At 41.1% G+C, this 20,298-nt stretch overlaps 2 protein-coding genes across 2 annotated transcripts; one reads left to right on the plus strand and one right to left on the minus strand.

Annotated features, from left to right (window-relative positions):
• Positions 1–1,001: 1,001 nt before the first annotated feature.
• polr3f (polymerase (RNA) III (DNA directed) polypeptide F) lies at positions 1,002–5,841 on the minus strand. Its single transcript, XM_081384017.1, has 9 exons — positions 5,384–5,841; positions 4,535–4,652; positions 4,380–4,447; positions 3,783–3,850; positions 3,567–3,679; positions 3,338–3,481; positions 2,093–2,200; positions 1,818–2,009; positions 1,002–1,362 (listed from the first exon to the last, which is right to left on the minus strand). The coding sequence occupies exons 1-9, from the start codon at positions 5,437–5,439 to the stop codon at positions 1,285–1,287; spliced, it is 945 nt and encodes a 314-aa protein (XP_081240143.1). The 5' UTR covers positions 5,440–5,841; the 3' UTR covers positions 1,002–1,284.
• An 883-nt stretch (positions 5,842–6,724) lies between these two features.
• On the plus strand, positions 6,725–14,719 carry dzank1 (double zinc ribbon and ankyrin repeat domains 1; the record flags this gene model as incomplete). Its single annotated transcript, XM_081384866.1, has 19 exons — positions 6,725–6,833; positions 6,907–7,063; positions 8,864–8,979; positions 9,498–9,598; positions 9,693–9,781; positions 9,941–10,058; positions 10,138–10,251; positions 10,327–10,419; positions 10,535–10,657; positions 11,489–11,644; positions 11,741–11,945; positions 12,033–12,136; positions 12,252–12,335; positions 12,427–12,517; positions 13,489–13,574; positions 13,661–13,744; positions 14,181–14,308; positions 14,400–14,474; positions 14,548–14,719. 19 exons carry the CDS (start codon positions 6,725–6,727, stop codon positions 14,717–14,719), a joined length of 2,205 nt encoding a protein of 734 aa, XP_081240992.1.
• Positions 14,720–20,298: the final 5,579 nt, after the last annotated feature.

The following is a 20,298-nucleotide window of genomic DNA, read 5'->3' on the forward strand; positions in this document are numbered from 1 at the left end:
GGTAGAGACTACACAACATTCCTCCCGGGTTAGTGACATCACTAACCTTAGAATTTACATAAACCCCGCCCCCTGAACACGATTTATAGATTATCAAGACAGAATATGCTAATCAATGACAATTTCCTGTTGCTTTCTACGTGTTGTCACTTCTTCTTGAGTCTCTCCATCTTTGTCTGAATCCGATTTGAACATAAAAGGCTAAACGTTTTAGAAATTTTCAGTGCATATCTATGTGAGTGCAAGCTGTTGAAGCTCCGCCCTCTGTGCTGGGAGCAGTGGCTCATTTACATTTAAAGGAACAGACACAAAACGGTGTGTTTTCGCTCACCTTCAAAAAGTGACAATTGTAACATGCTATATAAAAATATATGTGGAATATTTTGAGCTAAAACTTCACATAAACATTCTGGGGACATCAAAGACTTATTTTACATCTTGTGAAAAGGGCATTATATCCCCCCTAATCGAATCTGCTGGATAAATGATGATTCTCTCATAGACCAGTCAGTCGTCGCCACCTACTGTCGACTCAACGTTAACTCCAGATATAGATTTGTAACTATCAGTGACCACTTTACACTTGTATATATATAAGCATTGACGATTTTTTTGAAAGGAGTTTAAGAACAACATTTGAAGCATCATGTAAACCATGTAATTATATGGCAGACAATTTCTTAAAATTACCTAAAATGTGAAATTATGCGATATGACATAAAATGATACATTCTAAAATATTTTTAATATATAAAATATGCCCCGTCATGACAACAGTTGTCTCCACAGTTGCTTTGTCTGTAAATATATTTTTCTTTTGCAATTTTTTTTAACCACAAATGCAGATTTAAGTCTTTTTTTACTCTAAGTCAGAGCTGATTTATTGAATTTGTCTTTAAAAAAAAAAACACATGTGTCATTAACAATCTGATAAAGTATGGATGCAGTGCATTGAAATTATAGAGGTGCACAAACACAGTCCAATATATAGACTACCTATCAACAAATTATCAAACCTTTATTTATTGAAATGGTTGAGGTATATCTTGAAAGACATATCTATGGGTGAAAAAAAGAATAAACAATTACCAAAACAGAAAAAAATACTTCAGTCTTTTTATGACTCCAAATGTAAGCTGATGTAAGCTGCTTCTTATCCACTCAGTGTTGTTCTGCTCGTCCCATTAATGTTCAACATAAATAAAATAAATCTTCAGCTGCATCGAATCGCTGCATGAAAAATACTTTCTCCACAGAGAAAAACAAAGACATCCGCTTGGCTGCTCAGAAGTCCAGCCACTCAACCATGTAAACACAGTTAGATGGAGAGATTTCACCCCCTTCATGACAGTCATCAAACACCTAGAAGACAAAGAGTTAACTTAGCACATTAAAACACATGATGTAATCAACTAAAATATGTTTTATCCTATTTATTATTAGGGCTGTCAACTGATTAAAAGGTTTGATCCAATTAATTACATGATGAGCCGTTTAATTAATCGCGCATCAAATTTGGTTGCTCCCAAAAGATAATTTAAAGTCATTATTGTGTTAAATGAGAGAAGCATCAAAAAGATTGAATTATTTGATTTAAGAAAGAATTTATTACACAAACTTTTAAGCAGCAATGGCCATGATTTTTTTCAGAAGCTGCATCAGAATTGGTTTTTAGATTTTTATTTCATGAAAGCATTTGCACGGCATTTACAATTAAATAATGCCATGAGATTAATGGGTTTTAAATGGATATTAAAGGGATAGTTTACCCAAAAATGAAAATTCTGTTAGTATTATTTATTCTAAATATACATTACCGGACACAATCCACATGGTGTTTTGACCAGGCCTGTGGGTTGAATTATGGGATTCACTCCCCTGTAGAGCTTCATCTGTCCATCGACACTCCCCACCGTCCCCTCTTTAGCCGCAATTATGGTCATCTCCACCTTGCCATCAAAGATCAGTGTGTTTAGGATGGTCTCGATGTCTTCCATGGACAGATCTACCTGCGCGCAGGAACATCACCATATAATAAACCCATTCAGTTCGTTTAATAACTCTGCAGCATTAAGATATTATTCCCACTCACTTTGCTGATGCCGAGCTCACAGATGTACTTCCACACTTCATGAGACGTGGCAAATGAGCTGTTTCTTTGCACCATGGGGCTCTGCTTACTGTCTCTCGCTGCTTCGGCCTAAAAACAAACACATTTCTAATAACTCTTTACCGGTCATTGATGGAATTTTCCATCATTTACAACACATCGCTTCCCAATTATTGACAAAATTTTCCGTAATTCACAACACAACGCTTCGTAGCCATTGATGGAACTTTCCATCATTTGCTACACAACGCTTCCCCTCCATTGATGGAATTTTTCATCATTTATGACACAATGCTTCCCAATTATTGTTGGAATTTCCCGTAATTCACAACGCACTGCTTCCTAGCCATTGATGGAATTTTCCATCATTTATGACACAATGCTTCCCAATTATTGATGACATTTTCCGTAATTCACAACACAACGCTTCGCAGCCGTTGATGGAACTTTCCGTCACTTGCAACACAACGCTTCTCCTCCATTTTCCATCATTTATGACTAGTGCTGTAGCTATCGATTATTTTAGTAATCGAGTATTCTACTGATTATTCCATCGATTAATCGAGTAATCGGATAACAAAAATTGTGGTAATAAAAATAGATCCAAGTGAACAACAGCCTTTAAAATGACTTAAAATACAAATAGGTAACACTTTACAATATGGTTCATTAGTTAACTACCTTAGTTACCATACTAAGAATGAACAATACTTCTACAGCATTTATTAATCTTAGTTAATATTAATTTTAACATTTACTAATACATTATTAAAATCACAAACTCACAGCACACAGAGATGCAGTTTGAGAAACCCGAGACGTGCTCCGCGCATATAAATGATCACAGTGCAACTATGAAACACGCGTCCGAGGTTTTGCGTTCCCAAATGCACATTATTGGAAACCTAAACCAACAGCACATGCAGAGACTGAGTGTGTGTGGAGCAGCGTTTACTGTGAACGGAGCTGAGGTACTTTTAACACAATCTGCACGCATGTAAATAATTAAAGCGTTTTGCTTCTCTGTGAAAAAAAAAAAAAAAAAAAGAGCGCATATATTTTTAAACTGAATCACAGCCTTTGTGATTTCATGATAGCACTATGCTATATTAGGATTGCAAATGGTTTTATATAGATCGCGCAGCCTTAGAAAACGGTGTAATAATCAAAGTGTGAAAAATTCAAGATCACAAAGATTAAGAGGATTATGAAATGTTACAATCTAACCTTACTTTGCAGGAACTTAAAGCACTGTTGGTTGAGAACCTCAACGAACTCGGACTCGAAATCTTGATCGCTATACCAGGCGCCTCCTGTCACAGATCGGTCCGGCTGCAGGTTGTACAGCATGTAGACCTTCTTCTTAGAGGCCTGGATGGGAAAAATCCATGACTTTTCAGTAGGTCTAAGGCAAATTAAACATTTCAAATGTCTAAATGTTTGGAGATCAACTCACTGCAACAGACTTCACCGCTTTGATCAGTTTCTTACTCTCAAGATTCTTGAGAATTTTATTGATTTCTGTGAGTGGAAGGTTACTCTTATATCTGATGTCTCTGCTCCAAATTCCTTTAGAAAACAGAAAAAGCAATTAAAAATAAACTCTTTATCAATATAGATCAGTCGCTTAATAAAACAATGCTAAACGCAAACAATAAAAAATTCATTTTACCTTTATTCCCAGCATCCTCTATGATTTGGTAAACTAGTTTTTCTTGGTTATCAGAGCCTTTTACTTTACTGTGAAAAAATAAATGCATAAATTATACATTATACAATTCTTAAATGAATTTTAATGCCTTTTTTAATTACATTTAAATGTATGTGCACATATTTGCAAACTAAATTTGTGTGAAATATATATAAATAAATATATATATTTTAATTCACTAAGCTTGTGTTCACATTTACAAAACACACACACACATTTGCATTTATATATGAAGACTTCAGATGCAAAAGCCTCTAAGAGCCATCTGAAATTTTCTTCTAAAATGAGCATTTTTATCAAGCTTGTATATTTAAGTTCAGTAATTTCACTTTAATGACAATTAATAGATAATTATCATTGCCATTAAAGTGAAATAACTGAACATAAACATACAAGCTTGATAAAAATGATCATTCTAGAAGAAAATTTCAGATGGCACTTAGAGGCTTTTGCATCTGAACTCTTCATATATATATATATATATATATAGCCTATATATAGAATACACACTTATATATAGCATATTAAGATGATGTGCTTGCATTTAAAGAGACAAACCTTGCAGACTGAACATCTTTAAGCCTGTATAAAAGGCCATTGCTGTTCTTGAGCAAGTCTAACTGACCCTGAGAACAGAAATGAAGAATCACACATGAGTATAAAGAGCAGAGACACATGTTTCATGCACCGTCAGCTGGAGCTTAACATCTCACCACAGACAGCAGTCTGTTGATGGCCGAGGCTCGCTGCTGCGCCTCAACGTGCGGCATGTCATTCTGGATGACCTGGTCTGTGATCCCTTGTGGAAACTGCTGACACAGCTCTTTTATCCTTTAACAGAGGAAAAAATAAGGTCCTTGAGCAATATCAACTACATTTCCCAAAATTCTCTGCACAGCACGGCAAAAAGAAAAACATTCCTTTGCTCTTCATTATGTTAAAAGGGCGATAAAAATCTTCCTGTCTGTAAGTACAAATATAAATATCAAAACTGAACCAAAAACAATTAAAGGGATAGTGCACCCAAAAATGAAAATTCTGAAAAATCATTTACTCACCCTCAAATTGTTCCAAACTTGTTTCTTCTGCTGAACACAAAATAAGATATTTGTAAGAATATCGGTAACAAACCAGTTAATGGACCCCATTGACTTTCATAGTATTTCTTTATTTTTTTTACTATAGAAGTCAATGGGGCCATCAACCGTTTGGTTATCCATATTCTTCTAAATAACTTATTTTGTGTTCAGCAGAAGAAAGAAACTCGTACATGTTTGGAACAACATGAGGGTGAGTATATGATGACAGAATTTTTTTTTTTTGGGTGAACTGTTCCTTTAAATTTTCTCAACATTAAAAACATTCACATATCATTACCACGACGTTCATCTTCTGGATCTAAACTTGGTTCGTTTTGCCATTAACTAGCGTACTTACAATAAACAAAGTCTACAAAATAGCTTTGATGTTAACTTTAATTGCTTCAAAAAATCCATCCACGCGTTATGTTGTGTTACTGTTTACAGGCCAAGACTCGCATGTTAAAACTGCGCTGAACTCACCGATTCTCGATATCTACAGGGTCCGTTGACTCTTTTTTTACTTTAACTTCTGTCATTGTACATGAGAAGGGAATTACTTGAGGATAAAGTCAAATGTCAACAATAATAGTAATAATACATTCATATATCCATTTGAAGTTGAAGTGAAACGCTGTAGAATGTCAGTCTGCACTCCTCAAGTCTCGCGGTAGGCGGGGAGAGTTTACAGGCGGCTGGGTTGCCAGATCGCGCCAAATAAACGTGCAAACGGGTTATCAAACACTAGCAAAAATTAGCGACTTTTTTCATCTGAATAATTGAAAATAAGCTATTTTTGTCGTTAACACCGACTTTTATCTGGAAGTATGCCGATAAATCCCACAAATGCGACTTACAATATGTATAACCAAAACAAGCGCAAAGTGACGAATAAAAGAAGACATGGCAACACAGACAGGCATTATCAGGCGAACCAAGTAAAAGCTTCATACCGCCACCTACTTTCCTGGAGTACGAGAATAATTAATATTAACATCGGGTGTTGTTATTTGTTTAATGACATTCAGCATCATAGAAAGATTTTTTTTTTCTATTCCTAATGACACTTATCTTCTTTTATAAGAATAATTAAATAAACCAGCACAGGCATTTCAGTTAAAAAGGTTGCTAAAATGAAGCATCAGTGTGTTTACTTTGACACTGACGGGCATATCTTATGAAATACATAATTAAATACATAAGACATAGGCCTACTTATCTATACAAAATGTGTTCTGTATTATAATGTATCGTTTTATATGCATTATTGAGAAATTCATAACTGGCCTGTAGGGGGAAGCATTGGCTCACACAAAATAAAAAAATGTAGACACTTTTATGCACTTTTTTTTATGTAGAATTTATAATAAATAATAATTCATGTTTTCACTTTAGGTAAATATAGTATTTCACATTTCTGCTTGTAACTCCTCCTCATGATGACGTTATTATTCTTTGTGTGTGTGTTTGTGTTGGGGGGTGTGTTGGGGGGGGGGGGTGTGTTGGGGGGGGGGGGTGGGGGGGGGGGGGGTTGCGCATGCGTACCAGGCTACTCAGTTGCTATGGGATACGTGACGACTCAACAGCGTTTAATATCTCTTTACAGCGTCGTTGGATACAGCGGTGCACTGCGAGTTCATTTCGTTTATGGTTCACATTTTTACAGGTTCAAGCTACTTAAAACACACAAATAGTCTGGATAGTAGCTCATATTTTCTACAGCCTAATGCACTTCACCTTTTAATGCATGTGCTTAATTAGACGCATCTGTAGTTCTGTACAAATGTATTTTCCCTCCGATATTGCAGGTTGAAGAGTGCAAACATGACAGCAGGTTCAGTGGCAGCACCTCAAATAATCCCCATTCGCATGCCTCCTCCAGGCAAAGCCAAGCATGAGATTGACTCCTGCACTCCTGTGGAGATCAAATCAGGTGAGTGTGCGGTTCTAACACACGCTTGTTTGTTGCTCGTCGTGTGATTGATATGGCACATGATGTATCCCAGAATCCTCTGATGTGAGTGTGCTGCTGTACACGCTGGATGGCAGTAAGCCTGAGGAGATGAAGAGACTGGGCTCTGGTGGCAACAGCACTATGAAGTTCACTGAACCTATTCGCTTACCTGTGGGGAAAGTGTCTGTGAGAGCCATGGCTGTCACCGCGTGGGTACATTTTATAGTGTGTTGTTTATAACGTTGCTGGGTGTTTCTTCAACTTACTATGGGTACAAAATGATGTCCCAGGGCCAGGGGTTGTTTCTTTTTGTTATATTATGTGCTTTACATTAAAACTGCCTTGCCTTTTTCCTATCATTTATTACATTTTTATTTTTTACTACTTTTGCCTTGAATGTATTTATTTATTTTCCAACACTTCGGAGCCCCTAAGGTGACATGGCGTTATGCTTTTGCATTCGCTCACAAAACTTTTGCGCTCTCTCACAAAAGTATTGCGTCCCCCTGAGAAACTTTGCCTTCGATTGCAAAAATATTTGAATTCTCTTTCAAAAGTGTTCCTTTATTCCAACAAACTTTGCGTCCGCTCACAAAATATTTGAGTTCCATTGAGTTCCCCTGACAAACTGCTTTAACTCACAAAAATATTGCGTAATTTAAAGGAAACTTTGCGTCTAGAAAAGTATTGCGTTTGCCTGGCAAACTTTGCATTCATTTGCTAAATGTTTTTGTACTTCACAAAACTATTGCGTTATCTAGAGAAACTTTGCCTCTAGAAAAGTATAGAAGTTCCCCCGGAAAACTTTGCGTTACCTCACAAAACATTTGCGTTACCTCACAAAACATTTGCGTTACCTCACAAAAGTATTGCATTCTCTAGCAAAAGTATTGTTTTTCCCTGACAAACTTTGCGTCCGCTCACAAAATATTTGAGTTCCCTTTCAAAAGTATTGAGTTCCCCTGACAAACTGCTTTAACTCACAAAAATATTGCGTAATCTAAAGGAAACTTTGCGTCTAGAAAAGTATTGCGTTTCCCTGACAAACTTTGCGCTCGTTTGCTAAATGTTTTTGTACTTCACAAAATCATTGCGTTATCTAGAGATACTTTGCCTCTAGAAAAGTATAGAAGTTCCCCCGGAAAACTTTGCGTTCTCTTACAAAACGTTTGCGTTACCTCACAAAAGTATTGCATTCTCTAGCATTCCCTGACGAACTTGGTGTTTGCTCCCAAACTTTGTTCTCTTTCAAAAGTGTTGTGTTCCCTTGCAAAACATTTGCGTTACTTCACAAAAGTATTGTGTTCTCTAAAGAAACTAGCAAAAGTATTGCTTTTCCCTGACAAATTTGGTTCGCTTGCAACATATTTGCGTCCCTCTGAGTCCCTCCCTTTGCGTTCTCTTGCAAAGGCACTGAAATTTAGTTTCCTCATCGCAAAAGTTTTGTGAGCGAACACAAGTTTATCTGCGAAATGCAAAAGTATGGAGCCCCTAGGGACATGGTGATAGAAAGTGAAAAATGAAAAATGTCAATGCTTTTGCATTCTCTCGCAAATGTTTTGCATTCCCTCGAGAAACTTTGCGCTTGCTCGCAAAACTTTGAGTTATTTGCCAACAAAGACAAACTTTCTCGGGGGAACACAAAACTTTTGCGAGAGAATGCAAAAGCATTGAAATATAATTTTTCCCTCCCATCTCATATTTTTCCTTCACCATGTTAATTTAAGAGCTCTGTACTATATGGAGACATGCCAGACAAAAGAGTTTTCCATTTTATTCCAAAAATGTCATTCTGTGACTATCATTTCCGTAACCGAATGTTAAACATACTACATTATTTAAAATGGGGTGTAAATATTACGAAAAATTGAATAAAAACCACAGAATTCTCATTTTATGCGTGAGAGAGTTTATTCTCTAAAAGTCAAAAATGCCCTGGTGGGGAAACACCCAGCAACAAATTTGACCTCAAACTGACCCAAATAAAGACCATTTGTAATGTAATACAGCGATGGCCGACAGAGTGCTGTCGTCACCAAGGTTTTCATAGTGGATCCTGCTTCAGATGAGGATCAGACTGCGGATCATGAGGATGACTCTTTGAGGAATGGCAGACCGATCAATGGCAAGAATGTCAGTTTTAAACCCATTATGGATTTTTTTTCCCCCGTAATAACATTGCATGGATTTAAGAATATGTATTATAAACAGTACTTTATGTTGAACAGGATTCATCAAGGAATTTGAAGGAGAGCGAAAGTGGAGCTGGCATTTCCTCTATTCATTTTTTAGGTAAATTATTTGGTTTTAGTCAGTGTGGATTTGTCACAAATTATTATGCATTATCATTTAAAAAATACTAATAATTGTTCCTGCAGTACGGTCATGAGGATAATATTAGTCACATTTCAGTAGGCTATTTGGGCAAGGGAGTTTTAATGTGCCAAACAATGCAAAAAACAACAAAAAAAAAACCTTAAATATAGGATTCTATATTTTCTTTATATGAAAATTTATTTACTTTTCTCTTGATTTTTTGGGGAAAATAAGACCTATTAAAAAAAAATTATAATTGTCTCAGATTCATACTCATTTACATGTCCTTTGACTTTCTTGTGCCTTTTTTGCATTCTTTTATGCCAGATATTCCCAGTAGTGAATCTCGAAGATCTCTGAAAGGTCCTCGATTCCTCTCACAGCGTCTCGGCCCCGGTTCATCTGCACGGCCGACCGTCGAAAACCAAGTAAAGGTTTACAACATACACAAAACACTCATCTCAAGCAGAAAACTGACACAGAACACTTCCTGTTTAACGTCAGCATTCTCAATCCCACCAGAACCAGAGTGCAGATGTTGTGGAAAGTCCCTTAAGAAGCTTGACAAGCACTCAGACGTCACGGATTCAGAGAGAGACGGATTTCCTTAGGTGAGCGAGGGGGAGAGATGTTACTTTGAGCATTAAATTATTTAATTGATAATATATGTAACTCCTCTGTTTCTACTCGGATCACTGTCTGGCCTCTGTTACACTCACTGGAGTAATGATGCTGAAAATTGTGTGTGTGTGCAATATATCTTTCTGAAGATGTCCAAAGTGCCTGAATCATCGCCCTTCAGACCCTTTTGCCCGATTCTGTCTGCACTGTGGATCACCAGTACCCCCAATACCTGGTCAAAGACTCCCCCCTACTGAAGGAGGACAGGTAATACATACTTTGTTACTACACAATACCATGGTATTCAGATCATCAGTGATTGAGTATTTGCTGTGCTTTTTCACAGATGGGTCTATGCGTGCACTGTAAAACCATGGTGCCTCTTAATACGGCCACATGTGTGGTGTGCGAGTCTCCATTGGCTCACCAACTGCAGCCGCAGGCTAGTCTGAGACTACAGGTACATGTCTATCTGTAGTGGATCACTCCTTAGTCAATTAAATGTATTAAGTATATTATATCGCTATTATTCTAGGATAAGTTAATCTGTGGCTCGTGTGGGACAGGAAACCCCTCTCACATCACACATTGTGTCACTTGTGAATCCCAGCTCCTTCAGCAAACCACAGTAAGAGCCCCGCCTACCTCAAATTCAGCATTAGCCAATCAGAAGTCTGCTGAATCATTACTAGGATCGTGATAGGACACTACAGTGGTTATAATGATGCTTTATCATTCCACAGCCTTTTTTAAGTGGACAGAGAGCTGCACCTGTACCCAGTTCACAGGGCAAAATGGTCTCCTGCTCCAAGTGCAATAGAGTCAACCACTCGGATGCTCGATTCTGCGACTGGTGTGGTGCAAAGGTGACAAAAAACGTCAATTTTGATTTCATGGGGACTTTAAAGGTGCAGTCACATTTACCATTGTTTGGCAAATTTTTTACATTTGAAGGAAGATTTTCCCATGCAGATTTCGCACAGGGATTTTGCAGTTTTCACAGGTTGGTCACAAGGATTTGTTGTGTTGGCCAACAGAATGCTGTTGAATCGGCCCAAAAAAACCCAACGGCGTCCGACTAAAGTCAACGGTGCGAAACACACCAGAAAACGAAGTCAGTCGACGCTCAAAAACGCCCTGACGCTGCCCGACGGCCGACCGTTGGCTTGGTGTGTCGCTGGCTTAAATTTACAAAAACAGTTAAAGGGATTTACCATTATTTTCAATCAAGGAACCGACTAGAGCAGGGTTTCTCAAACTCGGTCCTGGAGGGCCACTGTCCTGCACAGTTTAGCTCCAACCCTGATCAAACACACCTAGCTGTGAGTTTCTAGTCATCCTGAAGACATTGATTAGCTTGCTCAGGTGTGTTTGATCAGGGTTGGAGCTAAACTGTGCAGGACAGTAGCCCTCCAGGACCAAGTTTGAGAAACCCTGGACTAGAGCCTTTTGTTATGTGCCGCCTCGACTTCCTGTTTCAATAGGAAATACATCAACGTTGGATTGAAACTGCATCATGAAGCAGCTTCATGGGACCTTAATGTCCTTTTCTCACAGAAAGTTTTTTTCCACCAGACTATATATTTGGTGTTAATTATAATATGGAATTTTTTTTTATCAAAATATCATTGTGTATATTTAACAAAGTTTGTACTATATAAACGAAAGGCTGTGTGGGTTTGTGTTGACACATGCAGCCGGGCCACAGAGCCAGCGCTGTGACGTGTTCTCAGTGTGGAGCTAGCAGTCACCCGTATGCTAATCACTGTGGCGTGTGTGGCGTCTTCCTGGACGGCCCACCCAGGACGCCCTCACAAGTTAAGCAGGGACAGGACGCACAGGAAGCTGATCAGGTACAGCACACGGACTGTTTGGCGCTCATTAAAAACTTACAGTGTGTTATATCATTCACTCTCTCATTCTTTATATAGCCCTCAGCCACCTGGCAGGCGGTTCCTGCGCCTGAATCTACAACCGTGCCTCACGCTGCGGGTTTGCGCATGTGTGCAGATGCACAGACGCAGACAGTCGGTCTGTTTTTCCCATCCAGCACTGAGCTGAAAAAACAGAGCCAACAGAGGGAGGCGGAGCTTAGCAGACAGGAACAGATGAGTGACAGGAAGCCCCTCCTCACTGCCATTAGTCCAGGCCGAGGTAGGCTACTTTACAATACGATTTTTTTTAGAAACAAATAAATATGCATGACTTTTTGTATTTGCTTTTATTGTATGTATAATTCAGGGTTCTGGAGGAAGCAGGTGGACCACATCTGCGCTCATCTGCGCAGTTACACTCAGAATAATAATGAGTTCAGAGCTCTGATTGGAGAACCTCGGCTGGGCAGAGTAGGACCACTTTTATGTGTATTTACTTGCACTACTGTTATTGTTATTCATTTTATATACTTTTTTATTCTTATGATCATTATTTGCATTTCCTGAACATGTTTTTGCTCTCCAGATGATCTCTGCTGTTATTCAGGAGGACAGCTATGAAGTCAGTCTGCACATCAATTTCATCTGTGCCTCACCGGAGGGATCCAGGGTAAGAAACACTCCTGAGAGCTTTTATATTGAGTCTGAAGAGAGTCTCTTGAGCATTGCATGTTTTTAGCGTGCGTGTTGTCTTTTTCCAGTCGTCTTCTGCAGGACAGCAGAGCCGATCTGTGGCATCAGAGAGTCTGAACCTCAGTGCTGTGACAGAAGGCAGGAGTTCAGCCAGTCCGGGTAAAAAACACATGATTGGTTTTCTGTCATGATGGGGCCTTTACATTGACTACTACTGCTGTTATACTGAACTAATGATATTTTCTATTGCCTACTAAGCTTCAAACAAATGTCATTAAGAGGCCGTTTACACGACACTGTTTTCAACGCGAATTTGTGAAAACGGTGACGTCATGCACATGTGTGTTACGTGTTCAGGCTATAGGCGCGTTGTGTTTATTTACAAAGTAACATCGCCAACTACTGGCCTGGCATTAATAAAGCAGCGTTTTAGTTGTTTTCGCGTATCAGTGTGACTGTGAACGGGGATCATTCTGACAATGTTGTCGTCTGTACACGAAAAAACGTTTACATTTTTAGTACATTATTGTCATGTAAACGTGCCCTAAGACATTGTATTATTTAGTGTGTCTATTAAGCCATTTTCATGGTAAATAATACAAATAGTAAACTATTAATCATTTAATGGTATAATTTATAATAACAATGAAATATTAAGCATCATAATATTTATTTATAAATTTGTAGGTTTATTTTTATTTGTTGATTCATTTTTTTTTATATATATATATTCCTTGTGGAGACTTGACTGGTTATATTATTTTAAACTTGCTTGTTAACTTTTTTTATTAATAATAGTAATTATTTCAAATGAATAATAAATACAAATAATTTTAAACATACTAAAGAACTTAATTGATTTCACTATTATTAGTTTTAATTATTACCGTTTTAAATATTAATTATAATACACACACTTTTAAATAATAGTAATTGTTTTAATTAATCATTTAATTATAATTTACAATAGTAATAACATATTAAGCATCAAAATATTTATTAATAACGAATATTAACAATGTATTTGTTTCTCTTACTACTTTTTGATACATCTATTATTTATTCATTAATAGAAATTGATTTAAGTGATGATTATGACTATTTTTCTGTATCATATGTTGTTTGTACAGAGAGTAACATTAATACAGCAGGATTGACAGCAAAAAGGAAGAAGCCGAAAAAGATCTGGACCTCAGACGCTACAGAAAAGCAGTCGGTCAGCATCACACACACACACAAACACTGAAATAATAACCCTTTTCATTTATAAGACAAAGAATAGAATGTTAATGTCTTTCTCAGGAATCTAAAGACAGTGTTCTCCTTAAGGAGGTGGGGCCTGAGGGGCGGGGCCGGATCTCAGTGGTGCAGCAGCTATTGGATGAGGTGAGGCTAAAGAGCCAATCACAGCACTCCAAACACCAGCAAAATTCATAGCTTCAGATGACATGTTTGTTGCCGAAATCAAGAAGAATCGGGAAATCTCGAAATAAACTTTCTATTGCGAGAAATAAAAACTTGCAATTGTATGCGAGTTATACAGTCAAAATTGAAAAAAAAAAGGCGCAATTAACAAAATTTGCAGAAAGTATTTACTTTTTTCTTGCAATTGCGAGTTTATATCTCGCAATTCTAACTGGATAACTCATCTAGACTATATCTAACAATTCTAAGAGAAAAAAAAGTCAAGAATTGCGAGTTATAAAAGTCAGTAATTACCTTCTTTTTTTTTTCTTTTTTTTTATTCCGTGATGGAAACAAGCTTTCATAGGGTTAATTGTGTAGCTGTATAAACCTGTAAAGGGTTTGTTTTGTTCTGCAGGGTGCTGATCCAGCATGTTTGGGAAGTGATGGTCGTCCTGCTCTGGTTGCTGCAGTGCTAAACGGGCATCACGATGTCATTCCTGTGCTGGTGCAGAGAGAAGCCGACGTTAACCAAGCAACTGGACCGTGAGTTCGAAAATAAGCTTCAAGCTCATTTTGATATGTCCAGTAATAATCTGAGCTAAACTGCTATTTTTATCATCCGTGTCGGTCGCAGGTTGAAAAACACAGCCCTGCATGAGGCTGCGGCTCTGGGAAATGAAGGTCTGAAGAGCGTTGAGATACTCCTGGGGTGAGATTCACAAACACAAATGGTGTTAAAGTTACAAAGGCTTGATTTAAAAAAATATCTTGGTCTTGTATAGGTGTAACGCAAGTATCAGAAAGCAGAATGATCGGGGCCAGACGGCGTATGATATTGCCGTGGCCGCCGGAAGCAGTTCTGTGGTCTCTCTGATGGCAGCTCACATGGGACAGGGTCTGCTACAGCGCCACACCAAGGCCAGGAGCGTGTCTGGACTGGATGCGTTCTCATGAGACATTCCACATCTCACTCAAACCAAATCTCATCAGTGCAATACAGTACTTGGAGTTTTGTTTAAGTCCTCCTTTGCCACCTGAACCAAGTCAAGATGCACATCTCACCAGCAAATATGACGTTTAAAACTAATTATTGGTTATTACAGCCATATGGACCACACATTTATCATTGACCATATAGATGCAAAATTCTTATTTCTAAATATATTTTATGTGATTTGATCATTTTAAGTAAAAGTGTCATTTCCTGATTATCGCGGTTTACAATTACAGTGATTAATTAGAAGCATTATTCAGTAGTTCTAACTTCTAGCATTAATATTTGTCCTCTTCATGTACTCTTCTTCAAGCGATACCACAACGGTGTTAGTTTTGGGTCACATTAGCAACATTTTGCTGACAAAAAAGGTTTATTGGCATTAGTGTAGCAATATATGAAGCACACAGAGCTTTCTGTTGGTTTGAGGGTTAGTTCACCCAAAAATGAAAATTCTAATTACTTACCCCTCATGTCGTTCCAAACCTGTAAAACTTTTGTTCATCTTCAGAACACAAATAAATATATTTTTAATGAAATTGAGAGCTTTCTGTCCCTCCATTGACAGCTACTCAACTAGACTCTTTAAAGCTACACGGTGTAGGATTTTCTCCCATCTAGTGGTAAAATTGTTTATGACTACCAACTGAATATTACTTTCTAGCCCCTCCCATTCTGAGGGCGTTTTAACTCCTACGGTGGCCGTATTATTTCAAATCTGCCGGCAGTCGCGAGTAATCTCCCCCTCGCATTCGTCACGGTGCCAATGAGTGTCAAATGCGAAAGGCAAAGCTTGAATTTCCAGGTATGTCCCTCTTTGGCTAATGTATTTTCAAGATGGAGGCGCAACATGGCTGCCGCCATACGAGCGACTCGCTCCTATGTATTCTAAATGGCAGATTCTACGCTTACGAGAATACTTGATTAGTTGGTAGAAGTAATTACACATTAATGAGCACATATCATTTTGAAAGAAAGTGTTTTATGCTAAGAATCAACTTAAAAAATTACACAGTGTAGCTTTAAATAGTTCATAAAGAGATTGTAAATCTAATCAATATGAATCGAGCAGTTTAGTCCAAATTTCCTTAAGAAACATGATCACTTTATATGATGAACAGATTGAAATTATGCTTTTATTGATATAATCAGTGAACATCAACAAAAGCTCAACTGAACCTGCTTGACGCGCGAAAACAAACCTCTTTGGTTCTAGCGGAAGCTCAAACGTGCTGCGTAACAGGAGAATGAACCTCACTGGTTCTATGGTTCTCGCACGTCAAGCGAACAGGCTTGCGCTTCCGTTTACCGCAACTGATGTGTTGATGAATGTTTATGTGAATAAAAGCCTAAATTTAATCTGTTCATCATATAAAATGATTATGTCTCTTCAGAAAACGTAAACAACTTGAACGCGTTGCATTTCTCCCAAGATGTCATTGCTATACAGTCTTCACCATCACATAGACTCCTGTTGAAAGTATTAGTTCTCTTACGAGAGTTCTCTCGTACTGCGTTTTATCAAAACGCTACGGGAAAAGTCTCTTTTCACGAAACACTGAAGCAAAAAATTATCCTTTAATTTTCATATATGTAAAACGCGTTGCGGCAGCAGCAGTCAGCTATGGCGAGACGGCTTGCTCGCTCATTGGCTGCTCTGCGGCAACTGCTTAAGCCTATCGAGCGAGGCCTGAGATGACGTCAGGCCAATGAGGGCGCTTCGCGCCCTCCTCGCCACTTCCCGCCGAAACGGGCGTGGCTTACCTCTATAAAAGGAGCTCGAGAAGGCTGATTCACTTGATTTTAATCTCTTCAGCGAAGCGCACGCATCGCTGGATCACGGAAGCAAGCGTCGTTCGAAGCAAGCACTTCAGCGGGACGAGCCCTCGAAGCCGCTGGCCAACGCCGCCTTCTACAGCCGTACCTGCTGCGCTTTCCGACGCCTATATCCTTTATTGCTATATTGCTCTGTTTTCTGTGTGTGTGTGTGTGTGTGTTCGCTGCAACACTCACCCCTAAAAGAGCTGCGTCTTTTTCAAGACGCCTTCTCATGCAGCGCTCGCGCTCGCTCCGAGCCAATTGCCTACGGTGACTCTGAGGACTCGCCAGGCATCCTTTCCGAGGCTGCCCTTCCTGGAAGCGGACGGCGGGATTAGTTTTTCTTTACGTTACAAGAAAAGCTACCCTGCCTCTGCACGCGTCATTCACCGGCGAAGGAGAAAAGAGTGTTCTTAGTCCCACCGTTGGTCGGTCTGACCTCTTTTCTCTCACATTTCTCAGTTCCCTGTTCGGCGACTGGAAATATTATTGCAGCAAGTGAGTCTGTTACATGCTTGCCTGCCAGCAAACGCCGAAGAATACATGTTGACGCCGCTTTCAAAGCCTGTATCCCCCTGTGGCTCAGTGGTGGAATTATAGGTTCTCCTCGCGGGAGACCGGGGTTCGGATCCCGGTCTGGTGGCATATATATTTATGCCGCCAATGCTTTGCTCTGTAAGTCCCCTGAAGGCGACTGCAGAGATGCATTTTGCAGCCAGCGAGCGCGTAGTACCCGCTTGCCTGCAACCGAACACCGTTTCTACGGTTCCCGCGCGTCACTGGCGAAAGAGAATGGAGTGTTTTCACCCCCGCTGAATCTGGGCGATTTCCACTCTTCTCACATTCTGGCATTTTGCAGGCGTTCTGAAAATGCAAATCACTCTGTCTGTTCCCCGAGAGGCAACTGCAGACGTGTTTTTTGCTGCCCACGAGCACGTGGTACAGGCCTGCAAGCAAACGCCAGTGTGGATAATACTCGCGCTGACTTTGTCTATGTATCTTCACTGTGGTCCAGTGGTAGATTCTTAGACTTGCGCGCGGCCGATCGGAGGTTCGAACCCCAGGCTGGCCGGCAGAAAATATTTATGCCGCCGAATGCAAATCACTCTGTTTGTTCCCCGAGAGGCAACTGCAGACGTGTTTTTTGCTGGCCACGAGCACGTGGTATATATGCCTGCAAGCAAACGCCAGTGTGCATAATACTCGCGCTGACTTTGTCTATGTATCTTCACTGTGGTCCAGTGGTAGATTCTTAGACTTGCGCGCGGGCGATCGGAGGTTCGAACCCCAGGCCGGCCGGCAGAAAATATTTATGCCGCCGAATGCAAATCACTCTGTTTGTTCCCCGAGTGGCAACTGCAGACGTGTTTTTTGCTGCCCACAAGCACGTGGTACATGCCTGACAAGCAAACGCCAGTGCGGATAATACTCGCGCTGACTTTGTCAATGTATCTTCACTGTGGTCCAGTGGTAGATTCTTAGACTTGCGCGCGGGGGATCGGAGGTTCGAATCCCAGGCCGGCCGGCAGAAAATATTTATGCCGCCGAATGCAAATCACTCTGTTTGTTCCCCGAGAGGCAACTACAGACGTGTTTTTGCTGCCCACGAGCACGGCCGATGATGCTATATGTGTAGAGAAGATGCCCACTGCTAGTGCCCATCCCTACACACTAGCACAGCCCTTCACACAGGGCCCGCGCTCATATATTCGACTCGGGTCGATCACGCACACAACATAGTGAACGTGCCCACTGCCTAGTGCCCACAAACACTATGTTCTGCATGCCTTGTGGTTTCTGTAAAGACGAAACCTGTGTGCATTCACTCTGCTCAGACAGACAGTGCACTCATTGCAGTAACTGTGCCCGCTCTCCCGCGCCCACACTTACTCACGGTACTTCTGGTGTCCCGGCCACGGCCGATGGTGCTATAAATGTAGTGTCGATGCCCACTTCTCAGTGCCCATCCCTACACACAAGCACAGCCCTGCACTTAGGGCTCGCGCAAATAAAATCGACTCAGGTTGATTGCGCTCCCCACATAGTAAAAGTGCCCACTACTCAGTGCCCACGAACACTATGTCTATCAGATCACAGGCTCTCTGTAAAAACGAGACCTGTGAGCGCGCGCGCTGCTTACACAAGCAGCGCGCCCCAAGCAGTAAATGTGCCCGCTCACAGCCCACATCTACTCGCACACATGAGTCCCATGGGACTCGCGCAGCCCCCCCTCACTCAGCCAAACACTGTTGTAAGGTCAAGGGCGAGCGCTCCGCCCGCTGTATTAAGCGCGCCCCCCGCCTCAAATGCCGCAGGCATAACGCCTATGTTTGTGAGCCCCATAGCACCTCTGTCGCACGGCGAACAGAGCGCGCTCTGTATCCGGCCCTTAGCCAACCATGCAGATGCATGGGCAGCGCTTCCAGGGGTTTCGGACTGGGTCTTAGGCATTATAAAGAGAGGCTTCTCGCTACAGTTTTGTCGACGCCCTCCGCGCTTCACAGCGCGCGTCGAAACTTCGGTTCCGCTGAATGTAGCACACCTACTTCGCCGCCGAAATATCAAAACTGATAAGCAAAGGGGCGATAGAGCTTGTTCCCCGAGTTCAAAGCGAACAGGGGATATACAGCAGATACTTTCTAGTCCCCAAAAAGGACGGCGGTATCAGACCCATTCTGGATCTCAGACGACTGAACAGAGTATTAGTGAAACGCCGTTTCAAAATGCTCGCAACCAGCAAAATTCTCGCGCATGTTCGCCGAGAAGACTGGTTCATGTCGATAGATCTGAAGGACGCGTATTTTCAAATACAGATAGCGTCACATCACAGGCGATTCTTGAGATTCGCCTTCGAGGGTCAGACATACCAGTATACAGTCCTGCCTTTCGGCTTGTCCCTGGCACCTCGTACATTTACGAAATGCATGGACGCAGCGCTCGCTCCTCTCAGACTCAGAGGCATGCGAGTGCTGAACTATTTGGACGACTGGTTGATCCTAGCCCAATCACGATCTCAGCTCATAGAGCACAGAGCCATTTTACTCGATCACCTCGAGAATCTTGGTATCACGGTCATTTGGGCGAAGAGTTCACTGAACCCCAGCCAAACGATTCCGTTTCTGGGTATAGTTCTGGACTCACAGTCTACGACAGCGCGGCTGTCGCCACAGCGCGTGCTGAACATTCAGCGCGCGGCGATGTCTTTCCGCCGCGGCGCTTTCACCCCGCTCAGAAAATTTCAAAGGATGCTGGGTCTCATGGCCTCAGCATCGTCAGTTCTCCGGCTGGGCTTGCTCCGCATGCGCCCGCTGCAGTTCTGGTTGAAAGCGCGGGTTCCGCGCAGAGCGTGGGTGTCCGGTCATTTACACCTCAAGGTCGATCAGGACTGTGTCACAGCCCTGGTGCCTTGGATGGCGAACGACTGGTACCAATCAGGTGTAAGCCTGGGGACTTCCTCGAGGGTGAGGATGGTGTCTACGGACGCATCCACCTCGGGATGGGGAGCGCTGCTCGAGGGCAGACCGTCCTTCGGCCTATGGTCGGAACGGGAAAAGCTCCAACACATAAACTGCCTAGAAATGCTGGCAGTGCACAACGCGCTGACGCGTTTTTGTCCCCACATCAAGGACCAACACGTCATAGTCCGTTCGGACAACATGGCAGTGGTGTCCTACATAAATCGCCAGGGCGGTCTGAATTCCATACCCCTGTACAGGCTGGC

This window comes from Scardinius erythrophthalmus, assembly GCF_964197995.2.
Source record: "Scardinius erythrophthalmus genome assembly, chromosome: 14".
NCBI classification, from domain to species: Eukaryota; Metazoa; Chordata; class Actinopteri; order Cypriniformes; family Leuciscidae; genus Scardinius; species Scardinius erythrophthalmus.